The following is a 19,836-nucleotide window of genomic DNA, read 5'->3' as shown; positions in this document are numbered from 1 at the left end:
CCCCTGGAAAAGACTGCGGGACCCCCTGGCTCACAGTTGCAGCCAGAGATTGTGTTTTTTCTGTAAAGCCTGATGTCAAAAGTGCAGTCGGTTTGTTGTGGTGCTGATGGCCGCAAATTTCCTTCGTCCTCCCCTCCAGCTGCATGATTTTCGGATTCTGACAGATATGGTTGCCACAGACCACCCTGAGGGGTCGGTGTCTTCACATTCTGACGGTGACGAGGATCTGTCCTCCTCCGCTGTCGCGCGAGAACCCGCCTTGGTGGAAAATTTGATAGTTTCTGTGCGGGACACTCTTAAAATGTCAGATTAACCCACAGCGTCAGGTACGCAGATGTCTTTTGGCTCCCGCAAATATTGCAAATCAGGTAAAGTATTCCCTTGTCCTGACTCTATTGTGGATGAACAATGGCGACGCATTAAGCACATGCTGGTGGTGCCTAAGCATTTTGCGTTTTGCACGCTGTTATCCCTTTGCGGAGACAGTGGATACCAGGTGGGCTGTACGACCGAAGGTGGATTCCTTGGTGGCCAGGTTGAATAAAGCGACTCTGGTGCCGGTAGAAGAGTCGCAGACCTTTTTAGGTCCCGTGGATAGACTGGTGGAATCCTTATTCTGTCATGTACATGTGGTGACTGGTCACATGTTAAAAGCTAACTTTATGAACGTTTATAGCACAGACTGCTACTGAATGGGTGAAGTTGCTGAAGAGTAACTTGAAAACGACACCGCTTCACCCTGCGGTTCTGGAACTGTTGGACCAGTTGGTCCAAGCCCTGGTCTTTTTAGGTCCCATGGATAGACTGGTGGAATCCTTATTCTGTCATGTACATGTGGTGACTGGTCACATGTTAAAAGCTAACTTTATGAACGTTTATAGCACAGACTGCTACTGAGTGGGTGAAGTTGCTGAAGAGTAACTTGAAAACGACACAGCTTCACTCTGCGGTTCTGGAACTGTTGGACCAGTTGGTCCAAGCCCTGGTGTTCATGTGTGATACATTCCTGGCCTTGGCCTTATTGGTGGCAAGGACATCAGCAGTGGGGGTTGCTATTAGACACCTGATATGGCTGAAATGCTAGTCGGCTGACCAAGCTTCTAAAAAAAGCTGTTCTCCCTTTTACGGGGGAGAAGCTATTTGGAGCCCCTCCGGACAAGTTGATCAAAGGTATCACAGGGGGTAAGAGCACTAATCTGCCCCAATGCTCTAAAGGCAAGATGCCGCGCTCTAGGCGGGGGCCTTCCTTTACTGCTCATAAACCTCTTTTTCGTGCCTCCGGGTCACAGGAAAAAGGTAAACTGTTTAGATCTTCGGGGTGGGGGGTCCAAGAAGACATGGCCCGGTAAGTCCAAGGGCGGCAAATCCGGACCCGCAGACAAGCCCTTGTCTGCATGAAGGGGCGCCCTCACCCGAGTCTGGGGTGGGGGGACGTCTTTGATGCTCTGGGAACCCTGGACTTCCTTGATTCAGGACAAATGAGTTCACTAATTGATCCGTTTCTGATACAATCCAATCTTCTATTGTCCCCAGCCAGGTTAAGGGACTTAAAAGGGGCGGCACACGACTTACTGTCGCAAGGGGTGATTGTGCCGGTTCCAGCTTTGGAACGCTTTCTGGGGTTTTATTCAAACCTGTTCACCATGCCCAGAAAAGAAGGCAAGGTGCGCCCCATCCTAGATCTCAAAGCCTTGAACCACTTGTGTGGGTACAGAGGTTGCGAATGGAGTCCATCCGTACGGTAGTGGACATCCCTATCTACGCTGGACACCAGCGGTTTCTTCGCTTTGCGGTAGCGGAGTAGCATTATCAATTTGTGATGTTACCCTTTGGTCTCGCCTCCGCTCCCAGGGTGTTTACCAAGGTTCTGACTCCGGTGTTCGCATTGCTGCGCCGGAGGGGGATTGCGGTACTGGGATACCTGGATGATCTCCTGTTGAGAGCGGTCTCTCATTCGGTTCTGTTGGAGAATCTGGAGGTCACTGTTCGATCTCTACAAGAGTTTGGTTGGAACATCAATTTTAAAAAAATCTGCATTGACTCCAGTCCTGAGACTGGAGCACCTAGGCTTGACTCTGGATTTAGCCTTGGGGAGGGTTTTCCTCCTCTCGGACAAACTTTGTCTGAGTCATTGGACGACTCGCCTACGCGATTGTCCGGTTCGGGTTCAATCAGACAGTGCCCCGCCTGTGGCTTACATCAATCAGCAGGGGGGAACCAGGAGTGCCCTGGCGGCCAAGGGGGTGGCCGAGATTCTGACTTGGGCAGAAAGATTAGTTCCAGCCCTCTCTGCTGTACACATCCCAGGTGTGGAAACCTGGCAGGCGGATTACCAGAGTAGTCAGGTGTTGGATCAAGGGGAGTGATCCCTACACCCGGAGGTGTTTCACCTACTGTGTGTTTGGTGGGGGACCCCCGAGGTTGATTGGTTTGCCTCCCGCCTCAACAAGAAGGTGCAGAGATTTGTAGCCAGGTCTCGAGATCCTCTGGCCGACGCCACGGACGCCCTGGTGGCTCCTTGGGGTCAGTATCGGCTGATTTATGCATTTCCCCCATTGAAACTTCTGCTGTGTCTTCTGCTTTACAGTCGATGGCTTTAATGGCATAGCGGTTGAAAGTCAGGTGTCGAGAGATAGGGGTCTCTCTGAGTCTGTAATCCCCACTCTCTTGAAGGCTAGCAAGTCGACTTCTCGAAACCTATATCATCGCACATGAAAATCATAAATTTTATGGTGCGATTTGCTGAAAGTGCACCCTCGCTTGTTTTTTATCGCCAGGGTTTTGGCTTTTCTACAGAAAGGTGTTGAACAGCGGTTGGCCTTGGGTACTATCAAAGGCCAAGTTTCGGCTTTGGTTATCTATTTTCAATGTCCATTAGCCACGCACGCCCTTACCCGGATGTTTATTCAAGGTGTGCGCCATTTGGAGTCTCCGGCGATCCCCGTTAACAACAAAGAGATCTCAATTTGGTGCTGTCTGTTCTTCAAAAGCCTCCTTTTGAGAAATTGCGGGAGATTTCGCTGCTTGCTTTGTTTCAGAAGGTTGCCTTCTTGGTGGTGATCACTTCTGCCCGCAGAGTATCTGAATTGGTGGCATTGTCTTGCCGCTCACCTTTATCTGTTGGTTCACAGAGATAAGGTGGTACTTCAATCTAATCAGTCGTTCCTTCCTAAGGTGGTTTCTGATTTTCATTTAAATGAACACATTGTGCTGCCTTCCCTTTACCTAAACCTTAGCATCCTAAGGAGTATGCTTTCCATTCTTTGAATGTGGTCTGAGCATCAGGGTTTACTTAGAGACCACTGCGTCCATCAGAAAATCGGACGCTCTTTTTGTCTTTACGGATGGACCTCGTAAGGGACTGGCTGCGTCTGCTGCAACCATTTCCAGATGGATCAGACAGACGGTGGTACAGGCCTATTCACTGAAAGGTCAGATTCCTCCTTTTACAGTGAAGGTGCATTCTACTAGAACACTGAGTGCCTCGTGGGCTTTTCGCCATCAGGCGTTGGTGCTACAAGTTTGCAAGGTGGCAGCTTGGTCGTCTTTGCATACCTTTACAAAATTCTACGAGGTAGATGTGCTGGCATCAGCAGATGCTTCTTTTGGCCACAAGGTTTTGCAGGCTGCAGTTTGAGAGAACCCCCTTTTTTGGTTTCTTTTGAGGGTTCGTTGTTCCAGGGGGAGCTCCTGTATCTGGTTGAGCTCTGTTTTACCTGGTTGGCTACGTTTGGCCATTGGTGCCTTAAGGTTTTTAGTTGCTGTCTTGTTCCCACCCCTCATGTTTTTTATTGCTTTGGGACATCGCTATAGTCTATGATTTAAGTGGAGCTGCATCTGTCGAACTATAGAGAAAACTGGATTTTTGTTAGAACTTACCATAAAATCCTTTTCTCTTAAGTTCGACAGACTCAGCACCGCCCCTCTACTTTTGAGTTATGGGGTCTTTTTCTGTCACTGCTTGCAACACAACTGTTTGAGTATAGCAGAGCCTGAGGGGTTATGTCGGCTGGGACAGCCCCTATAGGTGTGGACAAGCCCTTTTTCCTGCCAAGTGCCTATCCCTAGTGGGAGGAGCATAACCCTATATTCTATGATTAAGCAGAGCTGTGTCTGCCAAACTTCAAAGAAAAGGATTTTATGGTAAGTTCTTCCAAAAATCCAGTTTTTACCAAGTTTTGATCTGTAGTAGATCCTCGTTGACACCTGTTTGTTATGTGCGTTGGTGTACTATGACAATACTCATTGAGAACAACACTCCAGTGCACCTTCACAAAACTATGTTGCAGTGCACAACAACATGCAGTAACAAACTAATGTGTTGCAGTATGCTAGTAACAATGCTGTAAGTCTAATTTATGGTCTGTTGTGGTGCATTAGCAGCTCATTTAAGTAAATTAACTGCCTTAACACTTGATTTAATTTCTGGTTTTGTAGTATACAGTTAGTGCATATGGTTATACATTAAGTACAGCTGAAAAGTTCAATATGCAAATCAATTGTTTTAATGTGAGTTCTCTGGTTTCAGAGGTGCAGTATTTTACAGCAATGAAGTAAATAAGTATGCAATTCCTTTCTTGGGATCTGATGCAGCCGTTGTTAGCAGGACACAGCGATACCTGCATGAGAGCCTGAAGGAAACGCCTGTGAGTTGTAACTTGGCATATCTGTATATGTTTAAAATGTATTATAAACGGAAAATCATTTGTATAAGCGTGTTTTTTCAGTTTAAATTAAATAGATTGTGTATTCATTTTGCATACTTGCCTGAATCCAGTGGCAACCGTCTGCTGTAGGCTTTATATCCTGCAGTCAAAAAAAAAATAATCCTTTCTACTGAAGAAAAACCATCTATTTCATCTTAAGAGATGTATGGAAAAAAAAAATGTAATAAACATCCATGCTCGCCTATGTGGCTGAAACATCCAATGCTTTAGCTGTCCTCCGCTTGCTCTAAGACTGGGAACTGGGTGATCACATGCCCATTGATTGCTCAGTTTTCTGTCTTCACTGAGCAGAGAGAGGTGGCTGTCAGTCAACGGCTTTCTGCTTTGCCCATGCAGTGCTCATTGGAGCCCCAGGCTGAGTAGGGGGCGGGAGTGACTGAATTAGGCTCTCAGCTGCACTCAGAGAGGCTGAGCTTAGCCGCTGGTCAGGCATCTGGGTGGATCTTGACCTTTTAAAGTCAGAATTCCTCTAGAGCCTGGGACTGGCTTTGTGGTGTCAGCAGGCCTGTGCATAAATGAGTGCACTTCTGTGACAAACAAAACTCGTATGGTCAAAAAAAAGCTTAGGCCATACTTTAAGGTACTACTGCCTTGATTTCTAGCAAGCAATTGTGGGTAGACCTACTTAGGCTGGTTTTCTCTGCACTTCTGGTCCTTATTTTTTTTTTTTTTTTTGGCTTCCTTTCCTCCTGCTGCCCTGATAGGTTTTCTTAAGGTCTCGTTCACACCGTACATGCATAAAAAAATATATATATGGACAAAAAAAGCACATTTTTTTTCTGTGTCCTGTTCACACCATGACACTGGTATCACCTGTGGATTTTTTTATGCGCAGAAATATAGAACATAAATTCTCTGCAAGGTCCCAAAAAAAAAATGTTTTTTATGTGCCCTGTTCACACCGGTGTTGATGTCATGTAATTTTTTTGTTTTTTCACGCAGAAATCTGCATATACGTTGCAGATTTCCGCACAGAAACAAATCCACATATGATACCAGTGTTGTGGTGTGGGAATGAGCACATACAGAACAATTGTTTTGTTGTGCACTTGCAGAAATGGGTGCAGAAAAACTTGCGTCTCTACACATGGAATGAACGAAGCCTAATGGGCCATACACACTATACAATTTTCTTTAGATTTTTTCCTTCAGACTTACCAAAACCATATAATATGAGGTCAAACCTAAACACTTTCAATTTGTATGCAATCTGGCAGGCCCTTGGACTACATAGAAAAGGTAAATCTAAAGGAAATCTGACAACAAAAGTTGTATAGTGTGTATCCAGCTTTAGTCTTCTAGGACTCTACCAACTGGCTTAACAGTAGTGGCCTGAAGAATTTTGTCGTTTTACTTCCATGCCTCCTGGCAAGATCAGTAAAGGAATCCAGCTCTGGTTAGTTTTTAGTGCAGAGCAGATATGAAGGGTTCCCTATCTAGACCCATGGAATATTTTATTATTAATGATGATAATATTTCGTTAGTAAAGCCTCATCTAGAATATGCAGTTTAGTTTCGTGCAACAGTTCACAAATGGGATATTTGGGAACTGGAGAAAGTACAGAGAAGGGCAACCATACTAATAAGCAACATGGAGGAGCTCCGCTATAAGTAACGATTAGCTGAACTGAATACTCTCTTGAGAAGAGGAGATTAGGGGGGATTTGATAAACATGTTAAAAATACATAAGTGGTCCATGTAGTTAACTTGGTGTTGAGTTATTCACTTTAAGGTTGTCACGGAGGACAAGGGGGAACTCTTTATATCTGAAGGAAAAGATTTAATCTCCAAATACAGAAAGCTTTCTTCACAGTAAGAGCTGTGAAAATGTGGGCTAGACTTCCTCTAGAGCTGGTTCTGGTCAACACAGATTGTTTCAACCACTTTCCGACCGCCTACCGCATATATACTGCGGCAGGCTGGCCCGGCTGCGCGTACCAACGTATGGGAACGTCGGTTCACGGGAGTGCTCCTGGGGGCATGCGCCCGCCCCCATTAGGAAGCGGGGTAGCCTATCTATGGGACAGGCGGCCGCGAATGCCACCGGGCACCCGCGATTGCTCCCCGCTGAGAGAGAACGGCGGTCTGCTGTTGTAAACGCAGCAGACCGCTCTCTCTGGAATGAACACAGAGAGCCTGTGATCCTCCTATTTAAGATCACAGGTCTCTGTGTTGATTCCAGAAGTACCTCCCCCATACAGTTAGAAAACACTCCCCTAGGCTCACACCTAACCCTTTGATCACCCCTGGGTTAACCCCTTCCCTGCCAGTGTCATTATTACAGTAACAGTGCATATTTTTAGCACTCATTATTGTAGTAATGTCTCACTGGTCCCCCCCAAAAGTGTAAAAAAATGTCAGGGATCTGATCTGTCCGCTGCAGTGTCGCAGTGCTGCTAAAAATTGCAGATCACCGCCATTATTAGTAAGAATAATAACAAATGACCCAAATCTTTCCCCTAGTTTGTAGACGCGATAATTTTTACGCAAACCAATCAAAATACGCGTATTGGGATTTTTTTTTTTTACCAAAAACATGTAGCATAATACAAATTGGCCTAAAATATGAAACAATTTGATTTTTTACTTTTTTATTTTATTGGGAATGTTCTATAGCAGAATGTGAAAAGCTTTTTTTTTTTTTTTGTTTATAGCGTAAAAAATAAAAATCACACAGGTGATCAAATGCCACCAAAAGAAAGCACTATTTGTGGGGAAAAAAAAGACATCAGTTTTATTTGGGTACAGTGTCGTAACGACCGCACAATTGTCCGTTAAATAATGCAGTGCCGAATCGCAATAAATTGCCTGGTCATTAGGGGGCAAAATCTTCCGGTCCAGAAGTGGTTAAGAAAGGCCTGCATTCTTTCCTAGATAACTGGATACTAATATTTATAGGTAAAGTTGATCCAGGAAATATCTGATTTCCACTTGGGGGGGGGATCTGGATTTTTCTCCTGCTAGAGCAAATCGAATTCTACGTTGTTAGGGTTTTTTACCCTTTTCTTGATCAGCTGTGGGTATAGGATTGTGTATATGGAGGTTTTCTAATAGTGTGTCTAGGTGTTTTTGGTGTGTGTGTGTGTTTATTTTTTCTTCTATGTTGGGGCCTGTCCCTGCAGCCATAACCCCACACACTGCTACAGCCCTTAGGTTAATTGCAAGCAGTGTTTAGAAGACAAAAAAAACATTTCACTCACAAGTAGAGGGGTGGGTGCTGCGTCTATCAATGAACGTCTGAGAAAAGGATTTTACTGTAAGTACAAAAATCCAGTTTTCTCTATCGTTAATTGACAGACGCAGCTCCATATCTTCTTAGACCATTGGGACGTCCCAAAGCAGTATATGCATGAGGGGTGGGAAAAACAAGGCAAAGTAGAACGTAATTCCCCAAAGGCTAAAATTAGCCAACCAGGAACAACTGGAGCTCACCTAAAAAAAACATACAGCCTCAAAGAGAACAAACAAAAAGGTTCTCTTTTTAAACAGCAGCCTGCAAAACCTTGCAGCCAAAAGAGGCATCCAAAGATGCCAACATATCTACTTTGTAGAATTTTGTGAACGTATGCACAGGCGGCCAAGTTGCCGCCTTGCAAACTTGCATCACTGACGCCTGATGGCGAAAAGCCAGAGGGGCACATGGCGCCCTTGTAGAATGCTCCTTCACAGGGAAAGGAGAATCCTGACCCTTCAGTGAATAAGCCTGAACAACCATCTGCCTGATCCATCTGGATATTTTTTGCATCAGACGCAGCCAATTCTTTACGAGGTCCCTCGGTAAGGACAAAAAAAGCATCTGATTTTCTGAGGGACTCAGTGGCCGCCAGGAAACCCTGATGGCCTGAACCACATCCAAAGAATGCAAGGCAATCTCTTTGGGATGCTTGGGTCAAAGTGAAGGCAGAACAATGTCTTCATTCAAATGATAATCAGAAACCACCTTAGGAAGAAACAACTGATTAGGTTGGAGTTCTACCTTCTCTTTGTGGACCACCGAATAAGGTAAATGGCAGGACAACTACGCCAATTCAGAAACTCTGCCAGCAGAAGTGATAGCCACCAAAAAGGCAACCTTCTGAGACAATGAAAGCAGAGAAATTTACTGAATCTTCTCAAAAGGAGGCTTTTGAAGAACAGATAATACCAAATTCATATCCCACAGAGGTAGAGGGGATTGTCTCGGGGGAGCCATATGGCACACTCCCTGAATGAAAGTGCGAATTAAGGCATGCGTAGCTAACGGGCGTTGGAAATATATAGCCTAAGCCGACACTTGGCCTTTGATAGTGCCCAAAACCAACCGTCGTTCAACCCCTTTTTGCAGAAAGGCCAAAACCCTAGCTACTGAAAACGAGGGTGCACCTGCAGTGATTCACACCATGAAATGTACGGTTTCCACGTACGATGATAGATCTTCCTGGAAGTCCACTTCCTGGCCTTCAATAGTGTAGGAATCAGAGTCAGAAAGACCTCTATCTCTCAAAACCTGGTTTTCAACCGCCATGCCATTAAAGCCAGCGACTGTAAAGCAGGATCGGCCCTTGAGACAGCAGATCCTCCCTGAGAGTAAGTCTCCAAGGAGCATCAGCGACCAACCTTACCAGGTCTGTATACCAAGACCTGCGAGGCCAGTCTGGGGCCACCAAAATGACTGAAATCCCTTCCACCTCTATCCTGCGTTGACGCCTCCGGCAGGAGTTTCATCGGAGGAAAGGCTTAAATCAGCCCATACTGACCCCAAGGAGCCACCAGTGCGTCTGTGGCGTCGGCCAGAGGATCCCAAGACCTGGCTACGAACCTCTGAACCTTTCTGTTGAAATGAGAAGCAAACGAATCGACCTCGGGTGTCCCCCACCAGACACACAGGAGATGAAACACCTCTGGGTGTAGGGACCATTCCCCTTGATCACCTGGTGACTCAGTAATTTGCTTGCCAGTTCTCCACACCTGGGATATGTACAGCCGAGAGGGCTGGAAGAAACTTTTCTGCCCAAGCCAGAATCTCGGCCTCCTCCCTGGCAGCCAAGACTCTCTTGGTGCCCCCCCCCCTGATGATTGATGTAAGCCACAGCCGTGGCATTGTCCGATTTAATCCGAACCTGACAATCTGACGAGTTGTCCATTGGATCAGACAAACCTTTATTGCTTTGGGCTCCAAAACAATGATCTTCTACTGTCCAGGTTCCCTGGGCACAGAGCTTTCCCAGCACCCCGCCCCAGCCTGACAGGCTGGCGTTCGTGGTCACCACCGTCCAAACCAACGGCAGGAAAGACTTGCCCGGGCATAGTGCTGGCGACTGAAACCACCACAACAGAGCAGACTTTTGTGCTCAACCTAATGAAATTGTCCAAGGAATTCCGATCCTTGTTCCATTTGACAAGAATCTCTCTTTTGTAAAGGCCTCGTGTGGAAGTGAGCAAATGGAACCGCCTCGAAGATTGATACCATCAGACCCAAGGCCCGCATGCAAAACCGCAGAGAGGACAGATTGTTTGCCAACAGCAACCGAATCGCCCCCTGCAACTTCTGCAGCTTGTACAGGGGAAGAAAGACCCTCGGCAAAGCGGAATTCAGAGTCAGGCCCAGATAATCCAGTCTCAATGAAGGTATCAGGGTGGATTTCTTTTAATTGATATTCCACCCGAGCTCTTGCAGGGTTCTGACAGTAATAGACAGGTCGCCCAACAGGGCTGAATCAGAGTCCGCTCTGAATAGATCGTCCAGATACCCCAGTACCTTAATCCTCCGTTGGCGCAGCAATGCCAACACCGGGGCCAGTACCTTGGTAAAAACCCTGGGGGCGGAGGCGAGACCAAAGGGTAACGCCACAAATTGATAATGCTCCTCTGCTATGGCAAAACGAAGAAACCACTGATGCCCAGCGTAGATAGGGATGTGTAGATATGCGTCCTTGATATCTATGGAGGCCAAGAAGTCTCCCTGGTGTAGTGACGCCACTACCATGTGGTTGGATTCCATCCGAAACTTCTGTACCCGCTCAAAGCAGTTCAGAGCCTTGAGATCCAGGATTGGACGCACCTTGCCCTCTTTTCTGGGCACAGTAAACCGGTTTGAATAAAACCCTTGAAAGCGTTCCTGAGAGGGAACCGGGACAATCGCCCTTTGTGCAAGCAGATCTTGTACCACCTCTCACAGATCCCTTAAGCGGTCTGGAGATAGATGAAGATTGGACGGGAAGAACCTGTCCAGTCGAGAAGCAATGACGTCCCCCCACCCCAGAAGCGGGTGAGGGTGCCCTTCATGCAGACGAGGATTTGTCTGCAGAACCGTACTGGCCAGTCTTTGATTTACCTGACCATGGCTTCTTGGAACCCCCAGAAGACCTGAATGGCTTTCCTTTCCCTTGCGACCTGGAGGTACGAAAATGTTGCCTATGAGCAGTGAAGGAAGGCCCCCGTCTATGCCGTGGCGCCTTGCCCTAAGAGGGTTGAGAGAGAAGAGTACTCTTCCCACCCGTAAGACCTTTGATCTTCCCTTTATGGGAGAGAGGTTGTTTGGATCCTCTGGATGAACTGATCAGTCAGGGCCTTCTTGGAAGCCTGGTCCGACGACCAGCTTTTTAACCACACCATGCATCTAATGGCAATCCCCACTGAAGACACCCTTGCCACTAGGGGGGCCGCATCCAAGAACGCATCACACATGAACACAATGGCTTGAGCCATCTGGACCAGGAGTTCAATCAGCACCGGGGGGAGCTGTTCAGATTCTAAGTTCCCCTTAAGTAGTTTCACCCATTCAGTGACCATCTGTTACACCAGAATGTTTACAAAGATTGGTTTTAATACGGAACCCACCAACACGTGTAGATGGTGGGACAGACTCTACCTGTCTATCCAGGCGGTCTGTAATGCCAGGGATTCTTCCACCGGAACCACAGTAGACTTATTCAATATGGAAAGTGGGTGATCCACCTTTGGTGGCATGGTCCATCGAGTGGAAACCGCCTCCGTAAAGAGATAACGGCGTTTAAAAGCGCTTGGGCACCATTAGCATGTGCTTGATGCGCCACCATTGTTCATTAACAGTATTGTCAAAAAGCTCCGGTCAGGGAACTCTTGCCTGACTTGCCTGATTTTTAAAGTTTCTCGCACGGAAACTGACTGCTTCCACCAATGTGCGTTCCCACGCAGTGGCTGAAGAGGACAGGTCCTCTTCACCATCAGAATGCGAGGACACCGCTCCATCAGGATTTGGAGCGTCTGTGGCGGCCATATCTGCCTCAGAATCGGAGGATACCACCGATGGCTATGAAGGCAGCGGACGTTTGCGGCTATCAAAACTCTTGAACACTAAATCTACCTTTGATACCAGGCTTTCCAAGACTGCTGTAAAAGCAGACTGAGACTGAGACCCAGAGGGTCCCACAGCCGCTATGAGGGGGTCTGTAAGTGAAACACTGTCCTGGGACTCCATTTTTCACTGATTTAAAATAATGCAGTGTCGCTTTAAAAAAAAAAAAAATCACAAAATCGCGATCCCACCGCCGCACTAGCGGTATCACAAGTCCAAATCCAGTACAATCTGATGGCAGAGTGAGTAAGGAAAACCTACGGGGGACCCCAAAAACATTACCTAACCCCTCAGGAGGTTTGCTGGAAATGTTCTGTGAAACTAAGTAAATAACGATCTGACACAGGACATAGAAATATAAAAAAAATGCCTGGGTCATTGCTAGATCAAATGGGCCATGCCTGCTGCCTGTCCAGCTATCTGGACTACAAGAAAATGGCTGCCCCATGCATTCCTATGGGGAACTAACAGAAAATGGCTGACCATACATTGTCAATGGAAAATAATGAGCACGAATCTACAGCAAAATGGCGGCCCCAACAGCGCGCCATGCTGTCTCCTGGACCCCCAAGTGGCATCGGCCCCACCTCCCGCTAGAATACTGCAGTGGCTGTAATATTACCATCCCCCAAGGTAGGAACCTACTGGGGGGAGGGGGGGGGCTGGTTTGTCCGAGAGGCCAGGGGAACCGAGGGATCTCCGAGGGTCCGACTATTCCCAGGAGGGGGCCCACGTCCACCCCGAGACCGCCAGAGGATTGGGGGGGCAGCATTACTCACCATACTACGGTACCAGGTGGGCTCCACTCCGAACAGACCACCTCCCATCCTGGGTGGGGGTGCTGCCAGCCAGGGGGTACGTTGCGACTCAGGGCGTTACTGATCATCATGTCGCAGCGAGACGGTCCACTCGCAGGCTCTTCTCCATCCATCGGGGCTCTGTCATGGTGAGGCCTAGTGCTGGACTATAACCTGCTCACGCTCTCTGGCCAGGCTGGGAGACCTTAAGGATCTAGATTATCCATTCCAAAACCTCAGGCGGCTGTTTGTAGTTATCCAGGAGCTCTAACTAATAAATAAGAATTACATATAACAAAAATTTCCCTTTTTACATAGCTAAGACCGAAGTCCCAGAAGGGAACTAGGTCCTACTCCTAAACTAGGCAGAAACAAATTAAGGGCTGTAGCAGAGTGTGTGGGGTTATGCCTGCAGGGATAGCCCCATAGGCGTGGTAAACCTTTTTCCAGCCTAGTGTCCTATTCCTGATGGGAGGAGCATAACCCTATGGTCTAAGAAGATATGGAGCTGCGTCTGTCAATGAACGATAGAGAAATACTTCATAACACAGATCTGGTATTGTATTCATTGGTTGAAGGACCGACTGTTTTTTCTTTTTCCCCTCTAGGTGCAGTATGGTGCCTATATAGCAGTGGGTGGGATCACTTCAGTCATCAAACTGATGTTTGCAGGATTCCTTTTCCTACTTTTCGTCATGTGCAGCTGTGGACGCAAACTTCTGATAAGAGTAAGTGTTTTCCTATTTGTCAGGGCCCAGTAAAATGTGTGTGTGGGTTTTTAACAAGATGTCCGAATGAAAAGCTAGTTGATCTGTAGCAGCGAGCCAGATTCTCGGAGTATTTGAAAAAAAGTACTTAACCACTGTGGCCAACAACGTTTGTCTTTTTGAGGATGCCGCTTGAGAAATTGTCAGAGGTAATCTTCATAATGCTATGGGATTTTTTGGGAAGGTAGGAAAGATCTGGCCTTGTATGCAGGGTGCTGATAGATCCCAAAAAATGAATAGTGAATTCAGTGCTTTTCACTTCTGTTACTTAGGATCACAAGAGTAATCTGTCCACCTCATTTGTGCGTGTGTGTGTATGTATATGTGTGTGTGTGTGTGTGTGCCCTAGCTGGCTGTTCAGAGTAGTAATTAATGTTTGAAAGGAGAAGTGGAAAAACTTAGTGATTGTTGGGCCACTTGCATGACTTTCTATAATACTCAGTTTCCTAAGCCTGTGTGCCTCTGTGTTTTATAAAAAAAAAATGCTGTATATGTGACGGTGGCGGGTATCAGACCCCCGGCTTTCTCATCCACCTCGTGACCAAAGACCAGGAAATACCATACCCTGCCGTCACTTGCGTAACAATGCCACTCTCAGCTGCATCCAGCACACAGATTGTCCAGCTTGCGGGACCACAATCTAGATGCCAGCAGACTGAGAGCGATTGTCACCGGGCTAATTAAACAATTAACCCTTTCTCTGCCACCACCTCTACGTTTATAATGCGCCCAGAGGACGCTCGTAATTTTAGAAATACCAATTATGACTTTAGAATAACCATCTGTAACACACACTGTCACCACAGACAAGAATGTTTAGATAGGTTAGCCTAAACCGTAGCGAACCTCTCTTTCAGGAGGCAGGTTCTTTTGGGTCAGTTTGCATTTAAGAGCTTAGAGACAAAGTTAACACTTTTCAAAATAAGGTTTAATTATAAGAAAGGTGAAGATTGGTGCAAATAAAAATATTTACAGAAAAATGGGTTACAAAGAAATAGAGACACAATTCAGCAATTTAGAAATATGAAGGTAAAGAGTGAGTATACTTGCATTTAAAAAAGTCCTGGTATTATCTTAGTTTCAGAAGCTGAACATTCGATCGGTCCTTCTCTTAAAGCGATGTTATTGCTTGGATGGTAGAATGAAGACTGAGCTCTCTATCACTTCCTGTCCTTTTTCTCTGACCCCCCAGGGGGTGTCACCAGAAGTACTTGGCCAATAGGCTCTGAGTCCATGGGCGGTTTCCCTGGAGGCTCACACATGCTAAGACACATCCCGTTTAGACAGATTATTAAAATAACTCATATCTGGAAATATGTAACGGTTACATGCTTGAAACCGATATTTTATGGTACGGTTTTGAATCTGCTTTTCACAGACACTAAACATGGGTTATCTCGGAATAACCTCTGACCTGTAAGGCTTCTGATCGCTAGCTTGTCTCCCCTAGCAATGACAGTGATCAAGTTTGATCTTAATTCAATCGGTATGTTATCTGGCATTCAAATATATATTTTCTAGAGACATATCTTGCTTGTGTATAAAGTTAGGACGTTTGGGGTTAACTGTGGTCATTTTCGAATGACCCTTTGCTGTGGAATTTACCAGACAGCTTCCCTGGCCATCTGTTCAGATTACGACAGGCTTCTGACCAGGTGTAATGTTCTGGTACCTCTGGTACCCTTATTTCCACATTTCTCTCTTAATATTGCGTCCCATCTTGCTATCCAAATGGAACGCATACACCTTTAAGGGCAATGACGTCATCGCCGGGCGCCGCTATGAGCGGCTATTTCAATCGCCGGCTTTCTCTCACTCATTGCTCGTTCAAACCGCATGTTGCCTTGTCTTGTCCAATGCTGCCGGAGCTTCAAGCTATTCCCCTTGCCTGAACAAGACCGGAACCTCGCTACCGATCCCGTATCTCGCCACCGGATTACTCCATTACTCTTGGACCTTGCTACTACTAACCCATCTAGTGATAAGTACCCCGCAGGGGATTCTTTCCTAAACCTAATTCCACTATCTACTACTGCATACTAAAGGGACTATTACTATCTAAGCTATTTCTATCATCTGCATAGATTGCCAGCTCTTTGGACTACCATCATCTATCATTGCACTAGGTTACTCTCTCTTGCATACTTCATCTGCTGTCCCCTACCACCTGTTACTATACATGATTGCTAAAACCTATCTGCATACTATCATCACCTACCACTCTCCTGAATACTACTACTAAGTGCTCACCATTCTATTGCCTGTCTCTCACCTCTATACTATCATATACATTCTATCACTCCAGGAACATCATATTGAGTGTATGTATATTTGCATAACAGGCTGTACACAGTGATGAAGTCCTGAGAGTTGGATATGTTGTTCAACACATTCTCTACATGACTACTGAGTGTAATAATTCTGCAGCTGCAAATCCATTCACTAACAAAAAACGCAGGAGCGTTACACCAGGTAGAGACAGTGCGGCTAGCATGTCCGTCTGCTTGTTTATGATAAAGGTGTGAAAAGTGTCAACTGCGCAGGAACCTGCATTCAGTGACCCAGGGGGCAATTAACACTGCCAAAAGTGATGGGGGATGAGGGCTGGTAAGAAATGACCCATTTGGTTTCTAACATGGTCAGCTGAGCTTGAAACACAAGATGGATGCTTGCGACAGCGCTTGAACGAAATGGCTGCCTGAAAAACTACCATTACATTATATACTTGATTTCAGTGTGCTGCTCGGTGATCATGTGACCAGCCGACCCTCTCTCCGCTCTCCTCTCCCAGTCTGACAGCTGAAGGAGGGGTGGGGCTGAGATTCCCCTGCTGACATCACTCGGGAGGAGGAGAGGGGGGGAGCCGGCCGGTCACGTGATCGCCGAGCAGCACACTGAAATCGGGTATTCACAGCATTTTTTTTCATAAAACACAGAGGTACACAGGATTAGGAAACAGGATTATATAACATATTAACCGTTGTTTATTTGAGCAGCAGGAGGGGCGGCTGGGCCATGACATGGAGCTGACAGGCAGGGGAGGGGTGAGGTGGACACGGAGCAGAGAGTAGGGCTCCATCGGGATCCTGTCTGCAAGTCCTAGCCAATGATTCATGGCCATGACATTTAATAGGGCGCTCTGTACAGAGGGAGCGATCGCTGTGTTTCTTGAGAAAATTAGAGATCAGTTAATAAAAGTAGCATACTTTGCACACATTACACATGGTTAGGCACATATCCCCTTGATCACCCTAGATGTTAACCCCTTCCCGGCCAGTGTCAGTAGTCCAGTCAGTGTATAGTATTATCACTGATCACCAGGTCCGGGCTGGCCATAGGGGCTAACACAGGCCGCGGTCGCTCACCTACTGCTATGCAGCTATGCCTGTGACTCCTCTGGTGGAACTACAAAGTTGCTGCCTGCAGGGCTGAGCTGTGTGTCTTGTCTCTCCCCTTTTCTCTGCACAGACTGGAGAGGAGAAAGAGCACATCTGCTTCTACTCCTCCTCCCGCCCCTCTCCTCCTGTGTCTGCCCCACCCACACTCCCTGGGGATGTGTGGGCGGGAAGTTTGAACCCAGAATAGAAAAGCTGCAGACAGCCCATGCCTGAGCCTCCATCTTGGGATGAGTAAGTTCACCCTCTCTCCTGCCTCCCAATGGCGGCATTCCCCATCCGGGGGGACATATGGTTCTTGGACTGGAGCAAATCTCTGCCTTAACACACTCGGCTATACAAGGTGTTTAAACCTTGGTATCTGTTTGGACATCCTGACCTCTGGGTCCTCTCCACCAGGCCTCGTTACTAATATCCTATATAAATTGCTTCTATCCGGTGAGATACTGTGGCCTATGTCATATGATGACAAATTTTTACACAGCCTTGACAATATTGGCATGTGTTTAAGCAGTATGCTCCAGTTCCAATGAACAAATCCCCTCGTTACCCATTACAGCCTATAAGGCGCATTTTCCTTATAGATATTTGTCACCTGAACTTCTTTCAGATGTTTGCATATACCACTTGCTCCAGAGGAAGCTTATAGTGATAAGCGAAACATGTAGGGCAACCTGGATAAAACTCAACATCTGGTCATCAGCATTGTATTGACGGATTTCAGAGACGGTTGTATATTTCTCTCTATAGCCGTCTCATGAATATATTTAATTTTGTGATATATTTTATTGTCGCTATCAATTGAAGATTACATATTATGCTGTGTGATCTAATTTGCACATAGTTTTGAAGCTTTTGCCTTACTTTATTGTATGTAATTGTTTGTCTGTTTTTCATCCTATAAAAAATTTCTGGTTCTGTATAAATGTTTTTTGTGAGTTTCAAAATAAAAACATATATTTTTAATACTGGTGCCAATAAAGTCCAATCTTTCTTCCCCCTTTTCTTAAAATTCAATTTTCAAGGATCTGGCACCCCTATCATTAGTCTTGCGCCTAGGCATCCTGCGACCTGGGAGCGCATATACAATTTATTCAGTATTTACCATTGCCCTAGTGTCGCAATCTCTGACCGAGTGGGCTAAGTTCCTACGCCGTGACCTGGAGGGTGAACAACTCCCTCCTGCCTTTGCTAAACTGACTGACCAGCTGGTCCAGGAGTGGCAGTTTATCTGTGAATGCCTCTTTGGATGCGGCTCCCCTGATGGCTCGCCTCTGTTTTGGCGGTGGTCTTTCAGCATGTCATTTGGCTTAAATGCTGGTCTGCGGACCAGACTTCTAATAAGGCCAGGACTGATCTTCCCTTTCAAGGACATTGTTTGTGTGGAGCTACCCTGGATGACCTCATTAAAGGTCTCACGGAGGGGAAGAGTACCTTTCCTTCCACATAGGGATGCACCGAAATGAAATTCTTGGCCGAGGCCGAAGCCGAATAATAATAAAATGCTTGGCCGAAGGCCGAAGGCCGAATACCGAACGCGGTGTTTCGCATTTTTTAACATAAAATATGCCCATTAGCGTGCCCCCTTAACATAAAATATGCCCATCAGAGTGCCCCTTAACATAAAATATGCTCATCAGAGTGCCCCTTAACATAAAATATGCTCATCAGAGTGCCCCTTAACATAAAATATGCTCATCAGCATGTCCCTTAGCATAAAATAAGGGGCACGCTGATGGGCTCATTTTATGTTAGGGGGCACTCTGATGGGCACATTTTATGTCAGGGGGCACGCTGATGGGCACATTTTATGTCAGGGGGCACGCTGATGGGCACATTTTATGTCAGGGGGCACGCTGATGGGCACATTTTATGTCAGGGGGGACGCTGATGGGCAAAACAAAACATTTAAATCAGCATTGCTCTTAACATAAAATATGCCCATTAGCGTGCCCCTTAAAATGAAATATGCCCATCAGAGTGCCCCTTAACATAAAATATGCTCATCAGCATGTCCCTTAGCATAAAATAAGGGGCACGCTGATGGCCACATTTTATGTCAAGGGGCACTTTATAGGGCACTGTGGCAACAACATATGGCAGTCTGCACACTAATGCTTGTGCAGCTGCCAGCAACTGTATTCTTCTCTCCCAAATGTGCTCAGCTGCACATCACATACCTCTATAACTGCAGCCAGAGCCAAATGCCGCGAACAGGGGGGGCGGGGCGTGGACCAAGTGTGAAGGAGCCGCCAGTCAGGAGCAGGGGGCGGGACGCGCGCGTGACGTCACACCCCCCTACGCGGCCGGACAGGACACCAGCGGGAAGGGAGCCGCGAGCCGCGGTCAGGGCGGAAGCTACAGAGAATGCATACATATCAGAGGGTTACTGCAGAGGACATAATAGAGGACCGCGAGCCGCAATGAGGTGAGAGACATTGTTCGGCTTAAATTATTCGGCCTTTTGATTTATTCGGCCGAACACCGAAAGTGCCATTTTCCCTATTTTCGGCCGAATAATGTTCGGCCGCCGATTATTCGGTGCATCCCTACTTCCACAGGCTATTAAGGGCAAGGAACCTCGTTGTAGATGTGGACCTTCCTTCTCGCCTCATACGTTTTTTTCATCCCTCAGGTTCGACGCCTTTCAGGACCTCCTCTGGCAGCTCCAAACTAACCTGGTCTGGCAAGCAGAGAACTGGCTTCTCCAGATCCGCAGACAAGGCTCCTTCATAATGGTGCGCCCTCACTCGTATCAGGGGTGGGGGGGGGGGCGTATTCGCTGGTTTCGGGTCCTGTGGATTTCCCTGGTGTAAGACAAGTTGGTCCACATA

The 19,836-nt window shown here is 46.7% G+C and overlaps 1 protein-coding gene across 1 annotated transcript in view; it reads left to right on the top strand.

The window, feature by feature from the left end:
- LOC309549446 (saccharopine dehydrogenase-like oxidoreductase) overlaps window positions 1–19,836 on the top strand; it is a 172,176-nt gene that overhangs the window by 112,816 nt on the left and 39,524 nt on the right. Inside the window, exons 7-8 of the mRNA XM_082249745.1 lie at window positions 4,529–4,646; window positions 13,449–13,568. Coding sequence (XP_082105871.1) covers window positions 4,529–4,646; window positions 13,449–13,568 — 238 coding nt within the window. The remainder of the gene's footprint in view (window positions 1–4,528; window positions 4,647–13,448; window positions 13,569–19,836) is intronic.

The sequence above is a fragment of the Pelophylax lessonae genome, assembly GCF_965119305.1.
Source record: "Pelophylax lessonae genome assembly, chromosome: 3".
Lineage (NCBI taxonomy): Eukaryota > Metazoa > Chordata > Amphibia > Anura > Ranidae > Pelophylax > Pelophylax lessonae.
This window is presented reverse-complemented; position numbering and strand designations above follow the sequence as displayed.